At 40.2% G+C, this 19,694-nt stretch overlaps 1 protein-coding gene across 1 annotated transcript in view; it reads left to right on the top strand.

The window, feature by feature from the left end:
• Positions 1-1,269: 1,269 nt before the first annotated feature.
• The window catches only part of GNB1 (G protein subunit beta 1), a 42,971-nt gene continuing 24,546 nt past the window's right edge, over positions 1,270-19,694 (top strand). Inside the window, exons 1-5 of the mRNA XM_007945427.2 lie at positions 1,270-1,326; positions 6,091-6,129; positions 7,262-7,368; positions 12,239-12,302; positions 13,202-13,364. Coding sequence (XP_007943618.1) covers positions 1,270-1,326; positions 6,091-6,129; positions 7,262-7,368; positions 12,239-12,302; positions 13,202-13,364 — 430 coding nt within the window. The remainder of the gene's footprint in view (positions 1,327-6,090; positions 6,130-7,261; positions 7,369-12,238; positions 12,303-13,201; positions 13,365-19,694) is intronic.

The raw sequence follows: 19,694 nt of genomic DNA, 5'->3' as shown, positions 1-19,694 counted from the left end.
TCTTTAGCTCTGTGGTCATTGCACATATTTCTGATTGACTTAACACCAAGTTCTTGGTCAGAAATGCAGCCCTAGTTTTGACATACCTCTGGGAAAATCAGTCTGGTTTAACAGGATGCTTTCATTTGACTCTGATTTCAGGAATACTGTCTGATGTGAATGTGTGGCAGACGGATAGGTAGGCAGACAGGCAATATGTACTGATCCTAATTTAACCTGCACCTGCAAGAATTGAGGTGTTGCTGCTAAGTACACTGGGGCCCTGAGCTGTTTTTGTGGGGGCTTGGTTTGTCCCTGAACTGAAGGATTATTGGGTACCACACCGTGTCCTTTTAGACTTGCCATGTGAACATTCTTTAGGCTGGTCATTGGTGCAGAATCATGGGGGTACTGTGTTGCCAGTTTGCCACTGTATGGGGTTTTGTATGACAAAAAAAAAATAAAACTCACTGCCATCGAGTTGGATCCGACTCATAGCGACCCCTCCTTGGGTTTCTGAGGCAGTATCACTATGGAAGTAGATTGCCCAACCTTCCTTCCAAGGAGTGGCTGGTGGGTTTGAAACACCAGCCTTCTGGTTAGCAGTCAAATGCCTTAGGCGCTACACCACCAGAGCTCCCCACACAGCTATGTGACAACTGTTAACCAATGTTTTACTTACATTCTTGTGTTTATAATTGAGATCCATATCGTTTCAGGAAAAACCTTCTTAACAGATTTTTTTTTCTCCTTTTTATTTACTTTTATTGTGGTGAAAACATCATACCAAGACATTCACCAGCATGACAACTTCCATGTTTACAGCTCAGGGACATTGATGACATTTTTCATATTGTGCCACCATTATTGCTATCCTTTTCCAAAATACTCCACCACCGTTAGCATAAACTCAATGTCCTGCAAACAAAATCTTCCCCTTTCCCCCGTCCCTCCTACCCCTTGTAGCTGCTACTAATCTTTTTTCTTAATAGATTTTTCTTTTTCATGCCACCACCGTATTTTTAGTAGTAAATTTGACATTGTCATATTATCCAGCTTGGTAAATATTTGCAATTATATTTTATTAACCCAGCCCTAGGGAGACATTTTATAGTTTGATTAATGTTCAAGAAAGGCGCTTTGGTTTATAATAAACTAAAGCTCTGAAATTTCAGTTTGTTTTTATCACCTGCCTCATTGAAATTACTCAACAGTTTCTGTGGGCTTGCATTTCTTTTTCAGAACCCAGATTCTTTGTGGAGACATTGAAGAGAGCACTAAGATCAGAAGATGAGTGAACTTGACCAGCTACGGCAGGAGGCCGAACAACTTAAAAACCAAATTAGAGTAGGTATCGACATATGTGTTGTGTTTTATGCATCATATGGGCTTCAGGTCTGGTATCATCTGTTTTAGGAAATCCAGGCTACAGAATGACTATGAATCGAAGTTGACCCAGGGGTTCTCATTACTTGATTTAGGGCATGGTTTTCAGGATTGTATTTTCTTGTATATTATGCTTTGTTATTTATATATACATGAAGTGTTTCCATAGAATTCATGAACACTTGTACTTTTAATTTTTAATCTTGAGAATTAGTTTTATGGCATCGTTTTGGTCACTACACTCAAGATGTGATAACCCTCCCAATGAATATTGTGAATATTAAGGTGTGGGAAGGAAACATGTTAAAAAAATAAGAGCATTAACAATAACAATGAAAAAATATTTTAGATAGACTTAATTAATTCCTAATTTTGAAAGGCAGTGTTCCCCAGGGGTGATTCTTGGAAACTACAAACTTTGATGAATCTAATTTAGATAAAAGCAACTATAATGATGAGACTGCAGTATACAAAGAATAGCATTCACAGAATTCTCAAAAGTTAAATTCCACCCTATGCCTGCTGGTGTACAGTGTTGTAGAGCCTATGAACTTTTAAAAGAGGGTATGTAGTTCTGAAAGAAGTTAATCCTACTCTTCTCTAGTTTCTTGAAACAATGCTTTTAGTGAATATTTTGTAGAAAAGATTGAATACAAGTAGATGTGCCTATTGTCAGATTATTGATATGAAGAATAAGAGAAAAAAGGTGGACTTACCAGGAAGAATCATATACTCAGTATAGTCAGAGGTTTCTATTTGATAAAGTGGCTTACTCCCTGGTTTCTTGTTTTCATCTCTAGAGCCTTAGCTGTCCTTCAAAACATCATGTTATGAGAAGTTGAGAGTGACCAGTACATGCCCAAATAACAGTTCATTTCTCTAACTCGACTGTAAAGATGAAACCTAATGATTAAATGGCCAAGTACGTGTTCAGAAAGCCTGGTGGAAATTAGAGAAAGAAACACCATGTTCATTTTAGCCAACTTTTTCGTGAACTTGAGAAAAGATAATGAAATTATCTGAGATCTTACAGTAAAAGAGGAAACAGAATATTATTTTATTTTAAGAAATTCATATTTTAATGTTTCAAGGTCAGATACAGCTCGGTAAAAATAAGGAAGCCTTTTAAGATTTTTTTTTTTTTTTAAGATTTACTCTGATCTCCAAAAATGCTATTTATATGAAACCAACAAATTCCCTTAAGGTTTTGCCTGACTTAAATCTTAAGCTTATAGACGGTCCATTTTGAGGCTGTAGTGATTTGGTAAATAAATAAATAAAGCAGAAACTGATCTGTTATTACTTGGTAATAGTTAAATTGCATTACTTTTTTCTGTATTTAAAATACTCTCAGCTGTTTATCATCCACTTTTGAGATTTTAGTCCTTCCTCTTGTTCCCAAAAAAGTCTGACAACTAAGATTATAGAAATCAGAATTCAGAGGGGCTAGGAAGCTGCATTAAACATTATTTGAAGCTACTAATTTAAATTTTTGTTTACCCTGCAATATTGTCAGTGGCACTGTGGTTAAGGCATTGGGCTGCTAACCAAAAAGGGTGACGGTTCAAACCTGCCAATACCATGCGGGAGAAAGACGAGGCAGTCTGCTTCTGTAAAGATACACGACCTTGGAAACCCTATCGGGGTGGCTATGAGTTGTAATCAACTCGATGGCAGTGGGGTAGGTAGTATGATATGGCCTGTGGGCTTTTTTTTTTTTTTTTTTAAGATAAGCATAAGTATTTCTTTAATGCTAGATTAGTGTTAAACTACATTTTTCCCTCCATCTGGTAGCCAGTGTATCTCTGTCTCTAACCAATATCATTACTATATTAATGTATTAACTGTGAGCAAAAATAAATTTTAAACATTGACAGAATTTGGCAGCAAACCGTGAAGGTGCTGGCAGCATAGGTATGAAAGGTTCTTAGTGCTTCTGTGAGGGTCATTATCCTGGTTGAGAATCAGTGTGTTTGAGAAGGTGGCATAGTGTTAGAGGCTCCAGTTCACTGGTGTTTATAGATGCTGTTATCTTCCAGAAGGAGCCATAGTTGATTTGGCCTATTTTAAGAAATCACTGTTTTTCTGACAACTGTAAACTATTGTTCATAAATAGCAGATTCAGATCTGTTTATAACAGATAAAGAAAAGTTTGCGTGGCACATATGAAAGACATATCCAGAATGTTTTTTATGCTTACTGACACACCTGTTTGCACAGGCTGCATCTGAGGTGCTCAGTGGCCCACTGTGGCTCGCAGCTGCCGTTGGGGACAGTGCAGCTCTCAACCATTCTCTAAGAAACCAGCTGAGTGCCACGCAGCAGTGATGAGAGTTCTCCGCAGATATTGTCACAGTCTTTGTCTCTCTGTGAGCTGTGAGGTGCTGTGCAGGTCACCCTGCAAGTTTCTTTGCACAATATAGGGACAGTTAAGGCTGTTTGAGTCCATTATACCAAATGGAGACAGCAGGTAACTTTCAAAAGAAGGGGAAAAAGACACTTTTTTTTTTTCTAGTTATCAAAGGAATACATGCCTGTTAAAGAAAGCAAAGGATAAGGAAACCAACAAGAAATGGTAGGTGATTCTAAGAGAAGTTGTTTCTTTCTTAGAATTGCTTTAAAGCTGAAAGCCCCTAAAGGACCATCTCCTCCTACTTTTGTTTCTATTTGTGAGGAAACAAAGATGCTCAAAGGAACTGACTGAAAAGTGCAAACCTCAAAAGGAGCGGGAGTAACTCACTGATGGATTAAGGAGAATGTAATCCAACAAAATGTATCAGTGTAGACTTTTACTAGTTTTTTAAACAAAGTGACATGTCCCCCATATGTGAATGAAGGTGCCTCACCAGTGTGGCAGGCCAGCTGCATTGGAGGTTTGGTCCAAATGTTGTCTGTAGTCAGAAGTGACTGAGAGCTGAGCAGGAGTCCTCTGTGCATTGTTCTGGTATGACATGCATCCCAGTAGGGTAAGAGATTGACCACAGTCTGATTGAGGGTTTGTGTATAGTGTATATTAAGCAGTTAATAGAGCTTATTCACTTAAAAGACTTTTCCTGCAGTCATACAAATTCAAGGTAACCATTTTGAGAAATGCTTTACCAGTTTACATAAGCATCTGTTTGACTAAAAAGACCTAATTGAAGTTATCTGTGTGTGGTGGTGGTGTTATTACATACCATGGAGTCGACCCGACTCATAGCGACCCCTCCGTGGGTTTCTGAGGCCGTATCACTATGGAAATAGATTGCCCAACCTTCCTTCTGAGGAGTGGCTGGTGGGGGTTTTAACTGCCAGCCTGTCTGTGTGTAGTGTTTAAAAATGTTTAACCATCATATCACCACTGTCTGTTAAATGGTACCTTTTGATACCTTTTCTAATCTTTGGATGCTAACCAAGGTAAAATTGCTTAAGAGTCATGGTTTATTTTCTCCTTTACAAAATTATTCTTTTTTAAACTTACAAGTCACATATAACATCAACAAGAATGGCATTCAGGAAAAAAAAAAATTAACTGCAATACTTGATAGATAAAAATTACTGACAAAAGAAGTTATGATTAAGAATTTTCTGTTTTTGTTCCTCCTTACCCAAAATGTAGTTGCAGGCATGGAAATGTTTGATTAAATAATTTGTGTTGGAGCTATAAGCAGAATGACTTCTAATAGCATAATTAAAGTTGAATTTGGGGTCTAAATCTTTGTTTTATTTATGATGATAGTCTCTATGAATGTATTTATATGTTACCTGTTAATAAATATTCCCACTGACTTCATAAAATAAAAACCATTTGCAGTGAGGCTGTTAGCCCCTGGAGACTATCTCCCAGGACGATCTCCCCTACTTGACATTCTAACTTAGGGCGCCTGATATGTATGGGTGCCATTGACATTTTGGAAGTGAGTGGTCAGATGCTTGTGTAGTAGAAATACTATTCTTTTCTTATTAGAAATTGTCATAATTTTAAAATTATTTCCTTTGAAATTTTATGAAGTTGGCAGCTGTCTACACTAAAATATCGAACCTTTTACAGCTGTTGTCACATTATTCATATCTAGCTTTCGATTTTGAAGTATATATGCTAATTTGAGGTTTCAAAATTTATTTTCTACTGACTTCATTTATATAGTAGCAATGAAAAATTGTAATAGCATTAGTGATATCTCTTTATAGTTCATACTATGTATTCCACAAAATTTTATCTGAATTTGATTATCTGACTACAAATCCCTTGCTCTTTTCCATAGAATTTAGAATTAAAGATTGTGTGCTTGAAAATAAAATCCTTACTTAATACCGTCTAGGTGGTAAGCTCTTTGGGCTGGACATTGGTCTTTCTTGGCCTTTTTTCTTGGGCCTCATCCCTTCTGACTTCACATGGGCCGTCACAAAGAATAGGTGGGAGGCGCAGGCAGAGGCTGTGCAAGGAGGAGAAGCTGCAGCACCAGGTCTCAGTCGCTGCCCCGGGCTTCCGCCGCAAGGCGACCTGCAGGTCTGAGACGTGGGATCAGTTCTCTGTTCGGAGTGGTCTAGAGCAGCATAGACTTAATAAACATTGCCTCGCTATTCAACTACAGCAGACTGTGGGTACTACAGGGGAGAAGACACCATCCTTCTGCAGTCTCTTTTTCCCGCTATAGAGGTTTCGTCTAAAACCTTGCGTGAGGGCCTACTGTTGAATGTGTCTGAAGCATTACTGATTTCCTTTTTGTGGTTTGTACTTCCTAGGATGCAAGAAAAGCTTGTGCAGATGCAACTCTCTCTCAGGTAAGAGCCACTTAATCATCCAGAGCTGTCTGTTGATGTTAGAATCAGTACCCGATGTGCTCACACCAGGAACCTCTCAGTGAACTCTTCTTCAACTGTACTTCTGCACAGACGCTGCTTGAAGGTCTCCATTCTGATGCTAGGCATAAGCTTCTTTAGATGAAAAATAAGCCTCTGTCAAGCCTTAAATCATTACTTTCTGTAATGGAGGTATAGTTGTAAAATATTGTTACTGTCTTAAGATATTTAGAATGTCTGACTTTGACAAAACCTGCCTCAGAACTTAAATTTCTGAAGCCAAAGAATTGAATAGCAATGTGAAAGAAAAATTATATTCACACTTCTAATGAAGATGGTTAATTTTTAATGTTCCCTTAATGCTTTAAGGGATGCTTTTTATTTGGTGCTAAACAGAAAGCTAAAGAAAAAAATCATACTACACAGAATTATCTGAATTCTCAGGTATACTTTGGACTGTACATTTTTAAAAACCCACTGTTGTGATATTCTTACTCCGTTTGTGAACCAAAATCATTCACGTCAGATGTTTTGATATGTTGGAGTGAATCTGCAAGTATTTGCATCCATTTTGATGCCGTGAATGATAGCAGTATAGGTGCAGGTGCAGGTGCTAACTGTTGTCTGGGTCACAGCCATGGGCAACATGTCAGCACACAGTGATTTTTACTAGGTGGTGTGACGTGGGCTGTAATTTGGAAGAGCGGTCCTGTAAGGATGGGAAGGAGCTGGGTCTGGGTACATAGAGAAGAGGGGAAGGTCAGGAGCAGCACTGTGAGTGTGTGTACAGTAGTGGGATGGGGTGTGGGAAGAGACAGGCTGTCCTGAAGGCTGTGGGTGCAATGAGACCAGAGCACAACCAGAATAAGAGTTATGAAAGGGGTCAGGTTCAGAGTATCAGGGTAATAGCCATTTGAGATGGGCAGCAGTAAGGGTAGGTCACATGGAGAGCTGAGGTCCTCAAGGTGTCCCAGGACTAGTCCTGGGGGAGGGATAAGTTGGAGGGGACCTTGGGTGAGGGGTGTGGCCTGAGCGGGATAGGGAAGAAGGCAGGAGCTCTGGGATGTGGATTCACTTCATGACAGACTGAGTGTGTAAGACCTTCTTTTTTAAGATCACAAACAACATCGACCCTGTCGGAAGAATCCAGATGCGTACCAGGAGAACGCTGAGGGGGCACCTGGCCAAGATCTATGCCATGCATTGGGGCACAGACTCCAGGTACCTGGGAGCCGAGCGGGGCATGGTGCTTGTGCATTCAGGGGTGGCTTGTTCTTCTAGGAAAAAATAACCTCACTGGATTTGTTGTCATCATAAAAGAAAGATTAGGAAGTTGAGTCAGGTAATTAAATAAAAGATTGTGAGACTGTTACATGCTCTTCTCAAACATCTAACATACTGTTCTTAACATGCCTTTCCTTGAGTAGTATTTTTTTCATGTTTATCAGAGTGGAATTTTCTGCTTGGCTTTCACTTTGTTCATGAAATTGTCTGCTCTGGAGTGTAAACAACTAGAGAACAAAAGATTCTATCTTTAGTTTGTTCTATATAGTATCCATACAATTCCATATGCAAATGAGAGCTAGCTCGGATCATTTTACTGATGGCAGTAGTCAGAAGAGAAAGAAACAAAATGTCCTCAGTAATCAGTCCCCTTCAGAATTTATTATCAGAAGTAGATGATAACTGAATACTATGTTGCATTTTGGACTTTGACTCCTTTTGTGGGGTCATTGATACCTTAATTAGACAGGCTCCAGTTAGGCTGTTTCTGAGGCCAGGAGCATCCTTGGCTCTCCGAACAAAGTGCTCTCCTTTGGCAGCCAGGGTTCCAGCTTCAGTGGTCAGGAAGGCCTGTGCAGTGCTGACCTCTGAAGGGTAGCCATCGCTGCTGGCTAAGAAGATTTGGGTTGTTCCAGGAACTAAGGTGTGTGTGGTCAGAGCAGGAGAGCTGTGACGTAGCTCACGTGCCAATTGCCTCGGGTTCCAGGCTGTTGTGTGTATGGTTTGATACTCTGAGTCTGAAATGAAAAAATTTTGCCTTGAAAGCCCCAGGATTGGAGGGAAAAAAGCCACAGAGTGGACAAGCACCTCTAAGTTCAGAAGAGTGGTTACCCTGAGAGAAAGGGGTGGCATTGGGAGGCTACATGGGAGGCTGAGTGAGGGGTGCCGTGTTGGTCTTATTTTCTTTCTTGGCCGGGGTGGTAGATAGCTGGCTATCTGCTTTACGATTGCTCTTCACACTGTACAGTTACCTTTCTTTTACCATCATGCACAGAAGAAAACAAAAAACATGAATGGTATTAAAAGACCCTCTGCTGCCATCTAAGATACAACTGTTAGTTTCTGCTCATCCAGAGGAAAATGGAAAGAAGGAAACCAGAGACTTTAAAGAAGAAATAAATAGTTCAGTTGCATCCCAGCAGCAGCTGCAACACCTCGTCTTGGCTGTTTTTGCCATATCCCTTTCGCTTCTGGAAACATGGTCTTTGGTGTGGCTGCCTCTGATTGTGTCAGTCAGAGTGTTAAATGACATGAAGGTGGGTGGATCATTGACACCAGAGGAGCTGGAGGAAGCAGTGCTCTTCTGCTTATGGGATAAGAAGACTACATTCCTGGAGGAGGACAAGGAGATTGTGGTTGGTGACATGGGTCAGATTGTCAGCAAACCATACACCACTTTTGTCAAGATGCTGCCAGGCAAAGACTGCCACTATGCCTTCTATGCTGCAACCTGTAAAACCAAGGAGAACAAGGAGGACTTGGTGTTTATCTTCGATGCCCCTGAGTATATACTCCTTAAGAACAAAATGATCTGTGCTAGTTCTAGGGATGGCATCAAGAGGGAGCTGATGGGGGGATCAAGCAAACTGTTATAAGGAGGACCGCTACACCTGAGGGTAGAGCCATCATCTCCGTGGAGCGCAAGCCCTTGTGAGCCCCCTCCAGCCCCACCAGGGGTTACAGGTTGCCCCCTTCCTGCCAGACCAGAGAGGCTGGGGGGATTCCAGCAGGGAAAGGGCAGTAATTCCCCTCAGTTGCCAATTCCCATTTCCTGGACTGTTCTGGTCCACCATCCTGATGGTTCTGGCCTTCCAAACCACTTTTGATCTTCTGATTCCTCTTGGTTAAAACAGATGAAATCCCCCCAGGGTGCTCCAGTTTGGGAAGGGCTTATATATTTGTTTAATGATACCTGTACTCCCCACCTGTTCCTCTCCCTTTCTAGGCTCCCAGTTTCTAACTGCAGTAGTGACTCTGCTTGTCTGTTTATTCTGTGTATAAGTGGAATGTTGTGAGCTGACTTCTCCCCCTGCTGACTGGTTCTTCTCCCCTTTTCCTCTGGTTATTACGGCCACTTGTTTCGAGGTGAGGACAGTGAAGAACCTTAAATTTAAAAAAAAAAAAGAGAGGAAGAAACTAGACTACAGGATAAATAGTCTGTATGAACCAGCTGCATCTATCCCAAGACCAGAAGAACTAGATGGTGCATGGCCAACCATTCTTATCAGGGTCCTGATAGATGGACTCTGATAGAGTAGGAGAAAAATGTGGAACAGAACCTCAGATTCGAAAAAACACAAAAAAGAACCAGACCTATTGGACTGCTTGGGACTGGAGGACTCTCTTAAGACTACTGCCATGAAATACTCTTCAAACCTTGAACCTAAACTAACCCCCTAAGTCCACTTTATAGCTAAATAACAAATTGGCTAGGAGGGTTAAAAAGGGGGAATATAACCTAGAAATACTGTATTCCTTTAAAAAATCACCTGTGTGAAATCAAATGGTCAGCAATTCCTTTAAAACAAAGATGAGAACATAATGGAGTAGGGAAACTAGATTAATGGAAGGGGAACAATCAGAATGGAAATAATGAGACTGTTCATAAACTGTGAAGAATGTAGCCAAAGTCACTGCACAACTTGTGTAGAAATAGTTGAATGTGAACCTAAACTGCTGTGTAGTCTTTCACCGAAAACACAATAAAATGTTATAAATGTTATTTTTTAAAAAAAAGTCCTCTTCTATCCAGAGCTTCTTGGGGTTATTTAGAGAGCCAGGTTTTCTGTATAGGCAGATTTTTGCATCTTTTAGAGTCCAAAACATTTTTGTTTTTAATTTTGGATGCACATTCTTCATATTTCCTATAAATACTCTTCATATTTCCTACTTTAATAAGCAGGATATTGTTTAAGATTTCTCCTTTTTTTTTTTTTTCATGACTTAAGGTCATAATTAGGAATAGCAGTTACTTTATGATGTTTGTATAACCCATGGTGTGCAGTTAGCAATTTATCTTTCAAAACTAATGGTAAGTTTGTGTGCATATATATTACATATCCATTTATAATATGCTTAACCAATGTATTTTTAATTCTTTCATTTCTGCTTAGTTGCTTAGTGAGATTCTACTTTTTATAACATTGGAGATTCTCTTTGAGTCACATGAACTAAAGTTAAAGCTCCTCTCCCCTTTCTAAAATTCTATCGTCTGCTAAATTCTGATTATATTGAGGGATGAAATAATAACTAAACTGAACTAGGCTTTAAATGTTTGCGCTTTAGCTTCTGCCTTTAGTGTCCTGGGTCCTTTTCAACTTACTTCCTGGCTCTTGCCTCTCTTCTGGTGGTAGCCAGCAAGGTTATGGATGTACATGTCAGTAAAAGCTCTATGAGGCAAAGCAGACCCAATTCTTGAAGAGTTATCTGACCTGGGATTACGAGGTATGTCTTCTGTAACCTTCTGGAAGGATAAATGGACAGCTTAACTCCCTCTGCAAGTCAGCAAATATTAAGGCTCTCTAGCCAGGAGGCATGTCTGAAGGTGACTTTCCCGACCTTTCCGGCCCAGGCGGATGAGCTGATGAGCCTCTCTTACAGCAGCTCTGAGCTACACTCACAGCCTGTCCTGGGGCTTGGAGACAGAGGTAGACAGAATGCATGCAAACATGGTTGTCATCAAACCTAGATGCAGGAACTTGCTTTAAGAAGTTACAGTTGAAAAGTGATTGGATTGGAGACTACAGTTATTTAGTTTTGTAATGCAGTGTTGAAAAGATTTTTATTCCATGCCGAACTCATTGTTGACTTCTCTTAAAGGAAGTTTGTGCTAGTGTATCAAAACGTCAGGTTTCACTGAAAACACCAAAGTCACCAAAGTGACTGAAATGAGTTTTACCTCCAGCTCTTGATCAACCTCAAGAAGCCAAGTACATTCACGGTGAAGTGCTTCAAACTTGTGTGTCTTGCTAAAATCTTTACATCATTACTTGGCATACTAACTAAATACCTGTGCATAGAATTGCAAGCCGGCTCTTGTCCTGGTTCCTTGAAAGCAGCACTTCTGCAGGCCAGAGTCCTGAGAGCAGTGAACGAAGTCATTCTCTCTCTCTTTGCCATCTTAGTAACACACAGTTCCACTACCCATTAGTCATGCGCTCCATTTGCAGTGTCTTAATTTCTGCAACTACAAACAGAACACCTCGTAACATGCAGATCCCAAACTTAGCATAGTTGCTCAGTCATGAAAAAAATGTATGACATGATGCTAGTCTCTTCTGATGGGCCAGGCCCGTTCTGCTATAGTTTGTCATCTCTTGACAAAGCAGGTAGGAGACCTTCTTACATCTCTAGGAGTCCTGGAATATTTGGGATATTGAAAAGCTTATTCCTCTATATCTAAGCTTTTGCTTTGTCAGAATGGGACAGAAATTATAGACTTAAATATTTCCCTTCTCTTTGGCTCTTGAAAGATGTGTGTCTCAAGTTTTATTTATAATGAAAAGAAACCAAAGCAGCAGTGTGAGAGGTCACCCATCTTGGCTGATACAAGGAGCAACTGGCAATTGAGGCTGCATTCAGAGCCAAGCATGCTTGAGTCTGAACTGTTACCTATGAGAACGTGTTCCTCATGCTTGCAGAGTTGGTCTAACATGTAAAACTTTTTTGCTTAAAAATAAGCGTGCCTTGTCTCAGGCAGATGAATCAGTGAAGCATACGTTAGAAGTCACTGGAGTTCCAGTTTTCACTTATTGCCTTTGTATAGATTCTGTGGTCCTAATGTGTTTGCTTTTGTTTTTCCCTCCAGGCTGCTAGTTAGTGCCTCACAGGATGGCAAACTTATCATCTGGGATAGCTACACCACCAACAAGGTAAGAGGCTGCACAATCCCTTCTCTGGGACCCCAGGCCTGGTCGATTCTCTGACTCTGGATTAATGCCCATTATAACAGCGCATGGTCGGGAGGGGGATTGCAACGAGCTCTGTCTTTTAGTAGGAAAGTTATGCAGGTGAGGTAGGTAGGTGCTGGATCATGCAGCTAGCAGGTATCACTGTCTCTTCTGATGGACGAGGCATAATTCAGCTGTAGTTTGTCATCTCTTGACAAAGCGGGGAGTGGTAAGTACCTCCTTACGTTCCTGGGACACTTGGATTCCGGTTTTAGTTCAGTCTGGGAAATTTCATGTTTTATTTATATATTGTAGAAAAAGAGCTTTTCGTTTAGTCATTTATTTCACAAAGGACAATCTGAGAGGCCTTATAATTTGAAGTATAAATTGTTAGATTCTTGAAATTTAATCCAAAATTGTATCATATTAAATGAAAAGTACTGTCATTGGTTCAAACATATACATAAAGGATCTAACTCAGTTGTATTTTACTGGAGAATCCTAAATGTCCATACAAAGTTGCAGTACTTACAGGGGAGGTTTGCAGCAGGATTGATGATGATAATGCCCAGTTTAGTGGCTTCATTAAGAATACTTTTTAAATGAATTTACTGCCATCTTGACTGGTTGCTTCCTGTTAGTGTGCAGTTTGATCAGGAGGCAGTGCTGCCCTTGCTTAGGTACCTACCTGACCTTAAGATGTAACTTTAATTGGCATTTCTGTCTGCAGTGCTGGATTTTCATCATCAAAATAATGTTGACCCTTATTTTCCTCTCTTACCTCCTATGGAGAGAAAGCTAAAGACTAGAGATGGCATTCTAGAATTGGTAGTTAATGACATGAGTGATGGTGTTTGCCTCCTTGTGCTCCTGTCCCTTAGGTCCACGCCATTCCTCTGCGCTCCTCTTGGGTCATGACTTGTGCATATGCCCCTTCTGGGAACTATGTGGCTTGTGGTGGCCTTGATAACATCTGCTCCATTTACAATCTGAAAACTCGTGAAGGGAATGTACGCGTGAGCCGTGAGCTGGCTGGACACACAGGTACACATCCTTGTTAATAACCTTGACGTCATATGTGCTGTCGATGTCGGGTGCATTCTGTTGGACATGTACCACTTCCCAATAGTTATCTAATGGGATTGGTTCAAATAAAAGGAATGGTTGGCCCACTTGGAGGGGGTTCTATGTAGGAGATCCTGGATAGAGTGGGAGAACAATGTAGAACAAAACTCAAAATCATTTTTAAAAACGCGGGGGGGCGCAGGGACCAGGTTTGCTGGTCTGATAGAGCTTGGTAGAACTCCTGAGACTATGGCCCCTAGCTGCCTTTCATGTCTGGAATTGAACCCACTCCTGTGGCTTCCAGCCAGAGAAGACAGGCATATGAGCTGAACATTTCCATTAGGGAGATACACTCCTTGGAGAGATCAGTCATGGGAGAAGGGCAGTGTCTGCACAGGGAGACAGCTCAGGGGGCAGGAGTGCATGGAGGGAAGGACCCAAAGGAAGAGGTAACTATGGGGAGGGGATGGGAGGGGAGCTGTTGCATTGTGGGAAATTGTAGTCAATGTCATGAGACAAAGTGTATGTGAACTGTATGGAAAGTGAATTTGCTCTGTAAACTTTCGCCCAAATCACAATTAATAAATAAAAAGGAATGGTTAGCAATAATGGCCACAAACATCCTGAAAATTAGAGGCAATTCAGAAACATCTCTGCCAGGGGAAGCCTCTAGATGTGAGTGATGCAGTGGCTCTAACTTCCTTGTGTGAGAACCTGGCATTTGGGTGACTCCCGTAGGAGCTGGCAGCAGCCACCTTCCTTTTCACATTAACACAAAAAAAATTGCCATCTGCTGTCTTCTCTTCAGCCCATTTCCATCTTTAGCACCTTTCCATGAAGATTTCCTTGTCGAAATACATAACACCTGCCCATGCACATCCACCCTGACTTCATACCAACTACATGCTTGCTGTCAAGGGGGCAGAATAGAGTCCTTTGGGCTGCTTGAGTTCTATTGACCATGACCAGCTTTACATGGTGGGTGATATATCATTTTGCCAGGATTTAGCTTACCTGTGACACGTGTTATTTATAAGAAAAGATAAAGTTTTTCTGAAAAAGAAGATCTTGTCCTAATATTTTACTTCTATAGCTATATTCTCAGTTCTCAAAAATTCGCTCTTACTATTTTTTTGTCAAGACCTCACTAGGTTCACCTACTTCATATGCAAAAAAGAAACTATCATGATTAACAAAATAAACAGGACTACTTTGACATGAGTGAAGTGGTTGGTTAAATAAGTTAATTTTGGCCACGTAAGAGTTTATCTTCTGTCATTGCGAAGATGTGATCATACGTGCTGTCCACATGTTACTGTTTCCTGCTCTGCTCTGCTCTCCTTCCTTCTACTTTGGGTTCGCTTTTCTTCCTGATTTTTTACTTTCTTAAGGTAAAACCTTAGGTCACGGGTTTTAGACCTTTCTTATTTTCAAATATAAGCCTTACAGCCACAGACTCCCTCTGCAAGGATTTAACTATATCCTACAAACTTTGCTATATTGTATTTTAATTATCATTTCATGTGAAATGTTTTTAATTTCTCATAATTCCTGTTGATTCATGGGCTATCTAGAAGTATGTGGTTTAATTGGCAAATATTGGATGCTTTCTTAGATAACTTATTGTTCCTGATTTCTTATTAAATGCCATTGTGTTCAGAGGGCGTATTCTGTTATCATCTCACTTCTTTTGAGTTTGTTAAGACTGATTTTTAGGGGGCAGATGGTCTGTCCTGAGCATCATGAATGCTGGAAAATAGTGTGAATCTGCAGTTGTTGGGGTGGAGGAGGGCCTGTTCTCTCTACAAACGTTAAATCAAAGTTTTCAATACTATGGACATCTTTTGTATCTATATTTCTATAAGTTGCTGAGAAGAGGGATGTTAAAATCTCTCTGTGATCATGGATTTATTCATTTCTCCCTTTAATTCTCAGTTTTTGCTTTGTATATTTTGAGCTCTGTGAGTAAGTGAACACACATTGATGATGATTGTGTTTCCCTGATGAATTGGCCTTCTTTCTATTATGAAAGGTCCCTCTTATCTGGTAATCCTCTTTCTCTCAGAGTTTACTTAATCTGGTACTAGTGTAGTCCCCCAACCTTCTCACGTTGTCTGCATGGTAAGTTTTTTTCATCCATTTACTTTCAACCTAATTGTGTCTTTGTATTTAAAGTGAGGTTGTTACAGGCAGCATATAGGAGGTGAATCTTGCTTTTTATCTGTTGTAAGAGTTTCCCACTTTTAAATAGTGTATTAGTTCATTTCTGTTTCATGTAAAATTGATACCGTCGAGTTAGGTCTGCCACTTGCTTTCCATTTGTCCTTTGTGTTTTTGACCTTCAGTTACTCCTTTCTTGTCTTCTTTTGGATTCCTTGAATGTTCCTTAGAATTCTGTGGTAACCATGGTTCAGCGCCCGGCTGCTAACCCATAAGTCGGCAGTTCAGCCACACCCAGCAAACACCTGGCAGTCTGCTTCCATAAAGAGTACAGCCTGGAAAACCCTGTGAGGCCATTCTACACTGCCACATGGGGTGGCTGTGAGTCAAAACCAACTGGGTGGCACCTCACAACATTGATTTTTCAGAAAAGCCTTTTTGCATTTTTTAGGGATTACAATGTACATTGTAATTTTTCATAACCATTTAAACTTCATACGTTGTACCAACTTATGTAAGAACTTTGTATCATAAAAAGCTCCTTTTCTACTCCCCCACTCTGTGTGTGGCTCTCGTGTGTATTTATTACACCTGTATGTGTGATAACCCCCCATAATTCATAGCCCTTTATGTTTGCTCAGATACTTACCATTTCTAGTGTTTTTCATTTCTGACCCCTTCAGCCTGGAGAACATTTTAGCATTTCCCCTAGTTAGTGCAAGTCTACTATCAGTGAATTCTCTTAGTTTTCACTTATCTGAAAATGATTTTTTGCCTTCATTATTGAAGGATATTTTTGCTGGATATAGAATTGTTTGTTAGATTTTTCTCTGCTTTTTAACAGTCTGACTATGATGTGCCTAGGTGTGATTTTCTTTGTATTTATTGTACTTGGGCTTCTTGACTCTATAAATTTATCACTTTCCCCAGATTTGGGAAAAAAAAAAATTTGTTTCATGATTTCTTCCTCTTTTGGTACGCCAATTAGACGTGTTGATATTGTTTCATTGGTCCCTATGACTCAATTTTTTTCTTCAATCTTGTACTTCAGATTTGATTATTTCTAGTGATCATTTGACTTTTGTCATCTCTAATGTACTGTCAAGGCTACTAACTGTATTTTTAATGTCAGACATGGTATTTTTCAGTTCTAGAATTTCCATTTGATTTTTTTACTTTTCATTTGTGTCCTGGAGCACAATTGTAATAAGCCAAACCCACATCAATGCTGTCAAGTCAATTCCAACTCAGTGATCCTGTGGGACAGGTAGAGCTGCCCCATAGGGTTTGCAAGGCTGTAAATATTTATAGACTGACGCATCTTTCTGCCATCGAGAGGCTGGTGGGTTCAAACCATTGACCTTTCTGTTAGTAGCTGAATGCTTAACCACTGCACAACCAGAGCTCCTTATTGTAATAGCAACATTTGAAATTCGTGTCTGCTAATTCCAGTTTCTAGACCTCTTGGGGTTAATCCTGGTAGATTATCTTTTCTCTTAATGTATCTAGTCATTTCAAATTGTGTCCAGGACATTGATAGTGTTATGCTGTACAGGCTCTGAATTATATTTTGTTCTCAAATGTTGATGTTTGTTGAGTTTTCATAGGCAATTAAATGCTACCTCTCCATGTGGCCAGCAGCGGCAGTCTCTGCTCAATCCTCTAGCCTTGGCTGGGCTGTTTGTACCTGCCTGCCATCTGCCTGTTTAGTTTTGGTGTCGGCCAGATAGTTGGGCTGTTAGAAGAATTAGGCTCCCCTTCTGTCATCTATTCACTGGATTTTCTTTCTCACTTTCCAGTTCCTGTGGTTGCCTAGAACTTCGGCTTTCACAATAACAAGGCTGCAGGGCTCCTGTCTGAAGCCCTCACCATAGTTTATTGAAACCAAGGCCATACAGAAAGACCCTCACTCAGTGCCTTTTTCTCTTCCATGTGTAGACGCCCCTCAGTTTTTGCCTGCTTTTGAGGTTTTCAGTGCTGTCAGGTGTTACAATTTTGTCCAGAGCTTGTCATTGTCTCCTGTGAGAAGGTTGCTCCTGTCACTAGGAGCTGCTGCTCCACTCCAGAAGCTGGGCCAGTGTATGAGCCTTGGCCAGTGCTGCACACTTCAGGAGCCACCTCCAGAACGGTGCTGATTAATTGACAGCTCTTAAAACAATACTGTCTTAATGTTTAGCTTCCTTTTCTATTCAGTCAGATTCAGTGTCTCTCCTTTGCTTTTTTAATTAAAGACCATCCTGTTAGATTTGTTAACACTTCAGAGTATTTGTATGTTGAAACCAAAAAGTTGTACTGGGGAGAAAGCTTCAGAAATTTCCTTTATATTTCATGGAATTTTACTTTTAGTGCATTGCTTTTTTTAAAAAAAGACATATGGCTTCTTGAAGAGTTTTGTGGCCTTCTTCAGACATGATGCATACTTTTCAACTTTAAATCTATAAAGGTTAAGATCTCATAAGCTTAAAACATTGTCTAACTTTAGCCCGAGGGGAATGTGTGAAAGGTTCTGGTTGGGACTGATGTGATGATTTGCTGCTTTTGTCTCGTTTAGGCCTTTTAAGGACCCAGTTGATTTAGTTAAGTGTTAATCATTTGTAGCATCTTCTTCCTGATTCGATTCAAGTTAATATTTTGGAAACTGAATAATAATTTTGACTAAAGAACCATAATTCATGGCTGGGGAGAACAGATTCATTGTGTACTACGAATAGAGCACAATCATTTATAATAAAAAAGTAAATACTACTAAGCATTTGCCCTCTAAATGTGGGACTCATTGTTAAGCATGGTTGAGTTGTCTTGTAGAATCTTAGAAACGCAGTTACTTCCCCAAGAAGTAACAGACTACGGGTTTCCCAGATTGGCAGTGATCCTCTCTGAAGGTGTGCAGGGCATCATTTACAGTCAGCTGATGCTATTGGTCACCGATTATATGTTGCCATTGTTCTGGTAGCATAGTGGCTAAGACACTTGCCTGCTAACCAGACGGCTGGCGGTTCAAACCCACCAGCCACTCCTCGGAAGGAAGGTTGGGCAATCCTAACTTCCGTAGTGATACTGCCTCGGAAACCCAAGGAGGGGTCGCTATGAGTCGGAGCCGACTCGACGGCACATAACAACAACAACAACAATTGTTTCCATAAACGAAAGCCCCATATGGAACAAGCAGAAGCTTCTTTAGAGTCTGCTACCCCGTTTAGGAAACTTTCAGCAATACTTCATGAAAACATCAGATGGGCTTTCTATCTAATTGGTGTTTTTGCCTTTTAAGATTCTGTCTTACAGAATAAAGGATCTCTCTGAATATGGCTAATTGAATGAATTCACAGTGATTGGAAGAAAACATTTATATACTTACGAATTTATTACATATAAACTAAAACTTGCCAAATTCTGTTTTGGTGAAAGTAATAATTACAAAGGCATGAGATGATAATTGAGAAAGCATAAATTCTCTGCTACTGTTGTTGTTAGGTGTCAAGGAGTCATTTTCAGCTCATAGCAACTCATGTGACAGAGTAGAACTGTACCATAGAGTTTTCTAGGCTGTAATTTTTATAGAACCAGATTACCAAATCATTGTCCTATGGATCCTCCATGTGGGTTTGAACTGCCACCCTTTTGGTTAGCAGCTGAGTGCATAACCATTGTGCCACTTGGGCTCCTTCTTAACTCACTGATAAGCCTTATTTTGATGATGAGAGTATTTGACCCACCCTCTGAGATTATTCTCAAAGCAGACACCTATGGGCAATGAAGATGTAACTGACACTTATCTTGGAGGTTTCTCTTTTCCTAAATCTCACAGTGCAAGCGTAGACACATTTTTCCTTTCCGAGAACATTCTGGTCAAGATGGCCACAGATCCATAAACATTCTGATCAGAAGTGTAGTAGAGGTTTTCAGTGTTGCCTTTAATCACCCTCTGACATTCAGCTCTTGCCAGTTCACACTGGTGCCCAAATGTTTTCTAGGGAGAGTTTGTCCCTACAGTTAGAAGCTGAATGTATCATGTGTGTGTGTATGTTTATGTGTGTGTGTAGGTTCTCAGATGGACATGGTAAAAAGAATATCATTGCTGATGTCAGATGGATCTTGGCTCAAAGCAAAGAATACCAGAAAGATGTTTACTTGTGTTTTATTGACTAT

Source organism: Orycteropus afer, unplaced genomic scaffold (assembly GCF_000298275.1).
Source record: "Orycteropus afer afer isolate SDZICR_OR568_19922 unplaced genomic scaffold, OryAfe1.0 scaffold00136, whole genome shotgun sequence".
NCBI lineage: Eukaryota > Metazoa > Chordata > Mammalia > Tubulidentata > Orycteropodidae > Orycteropus > Orycteropus afer.
This window is presented reverse-complemented; position numbering and strand designations above follow the sequence as displayed.